The 3,885-nt window shown below is 46.9% G+C and overlaps 2 protein-coding genes across 2 annotated transcripts; one reads left to right on the top strand and one right to left on the bottom strand.

Moving 5' to 3' along the window:
• The first annotated feature begins 450 nt into the window (after positions 1–450).
• Positions 451–2,406, top strand: K441DRAFT_616659 (uncharacterized protein). Its single transcript, XM_067645751.1, has 2 exons — positions 451–1,437; positions 1,504–2,406. The coding sequence occupies exons 1-2, from the start codon at positions 569–571 to the stop codon at positions 1,943–1,945; spliced, it is 1,311 nt and encodes a 436-aa protein (XP_067500603.1). The 5' UTR covers positions 451–568; the 3' UTR covers positions 1,946–2,406.
• On the bottom strand, positions 1,714–3,401 carry K441DRAFT_224408 (uncharacterized protein). The gene is made up of 7 exons (XM_067640609.1): positions 3,319–3,401; positions 2,834–3,256; positions 2,686–2,770; positions 2,539–2,632; positions 2,238–2,479; positions 2,065–2,189; positions 1,714–2,012 (listed from the first exon to the last, which is right to left on the bottom strand). Exons 1-7 carry the CDS (start codon positions 3,334–3,336, stop codon positions 1,986–1,988), a joined length of 1,014 nt encoding a protein of 337 aa, XP_067500602.1. The 5' UTR covers positions 3,337–3,401; the 3' UTR covers positions 1,714–1,985.
• Positions 3,402–3,885: the final 484 nt, after the last annotated feature.

Below are 3,885 nucleotides of genomic sequence, written 5' to 3'. Positions count from 1 at the left end.
TATTTATTTACTATAGTTATATATTTATATATATAGTATATATAGTATATATAGTTTATATAGTCGCTAAAGGTAAATTATAGCTACCGATGCGCGTTCTATATAGGTAGAAGTATGGAACCGCCGACCTTTTTCCGGCGGCTCTATCGGTAACTAACGCCGAGCTGCGACCCGGCACGTTGCGGCATTTAATGGCTCAATGAAGTTTTCCGCCCCACTGCACAATGGCAAGGCAAACTTGCAGGCCCCTACGTGGTGTGCCCATTTCCAGTGACATGCAGCAGCGTGCTGGTGTACGTGCATCTCAGTGGCTCAAAGGTAGCATATTTAGCCCTGTCTTGGCGCGCCCAAGAGATTTTCAACCGATTGCGCTAGCATAGGGCAAACCACCCTGCGGATAAATCCGTCTCTTATCCCACGCGATTCTTAGCCAGCTTCTTTGTCCATTTCTTACGACCTGAGGCATAAGCCGTGTGGGGGCTCACAAGCCCTGACATGCCCCCAACCAGTATTATGATATGGAACCGAGTTTTACCCTCCCGTTCCTTCCTTGCAAGCTCATATCATCATGCTCTCTAAGTCCCGGAGAGTCTTGGAATTTAGAGGCTTGCGATCAACAGTGAACCGTGTCATGATGGTGGCCACGAAATCCGCGCCAGAAAGTAGCTATTCGACTTTGGCTGAGACACTAACCGACAAGTCTTCAGTTGCCACATATCTCAAAGAAACCCCGTTCGCATCGAGAGAGATACGACGTATTAATCTTGGATCTACGAATTTTACATATCGCCTCTTCCTCGAAGCGGCCTACGGCCAGGCACAAGAAAAGACCACAATCTTGAAATACTTTCCACCTTACACGGCCGGCGAGCCGTGTGTTAAGTTCAGCTCGGAAAGGCAGGTGTATGAGGCTCGGGCTATGACGCGCATACCATGGCAGCAATTTGGGCCATCATCGAGCAACTTGTCGGAGAAGGCTGCAAGGCCCGTCCCGCAATTGAGAGTGCCTAAGCTCTACTTCGAAGACTTAATGAACCATGTCATCATCATGGAAGACTGTAATCCCAGGCAGGGATCGGATGAGGTCTGGGAAGAAATAACCCATTCCGCACGGATCTTTTTTGAAGGTGTGCCGGAATCGAGTCAGAAACACCAGACCGCCGAAGGCATCGGACAAATACTGGGGTCATTCATAGCCCGATTACACAACTGGGGGAAGAGTCGGCACAATGCCGAATTGGCCTTTAATTCCTTCACCGGCAACAGCGCTGCCAAAGAGCTCATCGTAGATGAAACGTTCAGAGATTTTTTCAGTAACCTTGATCAAATTGGTTTTCAGATCTCGAAGCCAGCGAAAATTGAGCTAGAAGCCGCAATCTGTGATTTGGAAGAAGCTATGTCTGCAAACTTGGAAACGGTAGTCATGGGAGACTTCTGGTAAGAGATGATACTACCTCCACGAGCAAGGCTATTCTTGATCGCAAGCTGATCACGAATGCAAAGGCCAGGTAACGTGCTACTCTCATTCAATGAGAGGGGTCATTTGAAGGCGATCAGTATCATCGATTGGGAATTCGTAATGCTAGCCCCAGCGTTCGTCGACCTCGGGCACTTTTTAGGCGAAGTTTGGCTCATCAGCTATTTTGAAAGCAACGACGCAGTCTACATAACCCTCTTAGAATCATTCATCAAAAGCTACCAGGACGTGGTGAAAAATATTGACATTGGCCGAGTATTAGGATTTGCTGCCGCACATATTACGATGGCTCTTCCAAGGAGAGTACGCCACCCCCGAAGCCGGGCAACAATGGGCACGGCGATTCCCTGCCTAGAGCAAGCACTTAAATTCATCACCGACCGAAAATATAGAGACTTGGAATCACAAGAAAACGATGCGTTTGACAATATACTGCAGTTTATGCGGGATCGTAGGAATTTGATGTAAAGTAGTGGAAAAATCATGCAGATGATTTACTGTTGGCCCATCACGGCAACGTCTCCGAAGGTAAGAGCTTCCGAGTATTAGCTTTCATCTAGAAGTTACAGCTGGGGGTTTTAAGATACCTCTTCGAATGGATTACTTGCTGCCGATCCTTCAGAGAAGAGTACGGCGGCTTGACATTCGAAACTTTCCCGTGGTCTGGCCATAGGTGACGCCAATGGATCGAAAAATGCCGCATGAGGACACACTCTCTACATTTTAGCGAATTGAACCATCGAAATTACTGCTTACTCACCTCGGGCGTGTCCTTTGGCGGCGTACGTATCGAATGTTTTGAACATCAGGACTTCGTCGGGTTGCTGGTTCTCTAGATAATACCACTTGTGCTGCTCGTTGAAAAGAACATTATATGTTTCTCGGATTACATGAGTGTAGATATTGTCTGAAGCTACCAGATCCCTGTCTTTGTTAATTGACGTGTAGTCTAGCAGAGCAAGCGGCCAGTCTTCGAGAGGGCCAAATAGTGGCCTCCAGACACTGATTACCTGAAGTAAGTATTTTACGTCAGGGAATTTCCCCCAAGGGCCTTAACTTACGTGATAATTTGCCATCTTCTGCTAGGGACATTAGAATAACCTCGAGTAATTAGAAATTCTTCTAACTCTCCTCGGGCGCCGTCTGGAGCAAAGTCTTGGACGGGTTAGGAGATCATATATGAATACCGCGGTTGGCACAAAACTAACCAACGTGCACTCCCTGCACCGGCTGAGGCTTATTTCCATCAGTGCCTCGTGGTAAAGCAGGAAATTTTGGGTCTCTCCGGCGGACCTACGAAGTGATCAGTCTCTGCTTTGTACTGCAGACGGAAGATTGCACAGTAAATGGAAGTACCTGGGTCGAGAATGCAACGACATCTTCTGCGTCCGGAATCTTTCGTTTCAAGAAATGCTCTACGGTAGGACGCACTCTTTCTTTAACTATTTGTTGGTCCGCATAATCTTCAAGTTTGATGCAGTCAATGAGCGAGTTGGCACCATGCTCGTCTTCCTTTGCGATCTGGAAGCCGTTGTGGTCTAGCGTGAATTGCCCCTCTTTGCCGCGGAGCCCAGTAATCGGAATGTTGTAGCAAGGCATGGATACCTCGTTGGACTGTTTGCCGGGTGGAAGTGCCCATGACGGAATATTGATGTGGTATGGCTTAGTGGTTTTGTACTCCTCGAGATCTTTCAGGTAGTATAATGTAGCTTGTGTGGATACACAACGATTTGAAACACGACACAGAGCGTAGGAAGTGCCCGATCGAGCAGCCCTAGACTTTAGCGTAGAATTCTTGTCAGGACTAGGAAATTGACATTTTGGTTGTAGCAACATCTTACGGCTAATGAAGTCAACATTCTGAGAGATTTTAAATCAAATGGTACGCCTTTGACTAGCTTCGCGAGGGAGAACCAATTCGGCGATTCTGTGCTGGAAGAAATCTTGCCGGGCCTACGTTCCCTAAGTGCGCCCCTTTATACCCCTCTTTGCTGTAGAAGTCACGTGCTACGTCTGCTTCCCAGGAGTCCAAACATGGTAGCAACTATTGATGCGCCCTAAGGAAATCAAAACGGACCAAGCGATGAACATCTACGAAATAGTTTTCTCATGACTGGATGCACAAGGATAAGGTACGACAAGGAGAAGAAGAGGGCCATGGTTAAGATTTTGAAACCGACACGATCATATAAAAATCTAGGGGCGGCCCATTTACATAGCAACATTTTAACCCTAGTGAGAAAAGGCAGCCTGATCAGGAAGTTTTTTCACATTTATATGCCATGGGCATTGCACTTAAAACTGCCATCGTTAAAACCGGAGCCACCGTATAAAGAATAATAGAAAGGGACAAATACGAGTCACTTATGATACGGCCTCTATAGACTAAACTAGAAGTAAGAGAGGAA

The sequence above is a fragment of the Cenococcum geophilum genome (genome assembly GCF_001692895.1).
Source record: "Cenococcum geophilum 1.58 unplaced genomic scaffold K441scaffold_41, whole genome shotgun sequence".
In the NCBI taxonomy this organism is placed as follows: domain Eukaryota; kingdom Fungi; phylum Ascomycota; class Dothideomycetes; order Gloniales; family Gloniaceae; genus Cenococcum; species Cenococcum geophilum.
Note: the sequence above shows the minus strand (reverse complement) of the source record. Positions and strands in the feature narration are given on the sequence as shown.

Coding starts and splice junctions, on each gene's coding strand:
- K441DRAFT_616659 (XM_067645751.1), top strand. CDS start 569: ATGCTCTCTAAGTCCCGGAGAGTCTTGGAATTTAGAGGCTTGCGATCA. Junction 1,438..1,503: donor GTAGTCATGGGAGACTTCTG/GTAAGAGATGAT, acceptor ACGAATGCAAAG/GCCAGGTAACGTGCTACTCT.
- K441DRAFT_224408 (XM_067640609.1), bottom strand. Junction 2,190..2,237: donor CGCCAAAGGACACGCCCGAG/GTGAGTAAGCAG, acceptor AAATGTAGAGAG/TGTGTCCTCATGCGGCATTT. Junction 2,013..2,064: donor CAAGTAATCCATTCGAAGAG/GTATCTTAAAAC, acceptor AATACTCGGAAG/CTCTTACCTTCGGAGACGTT.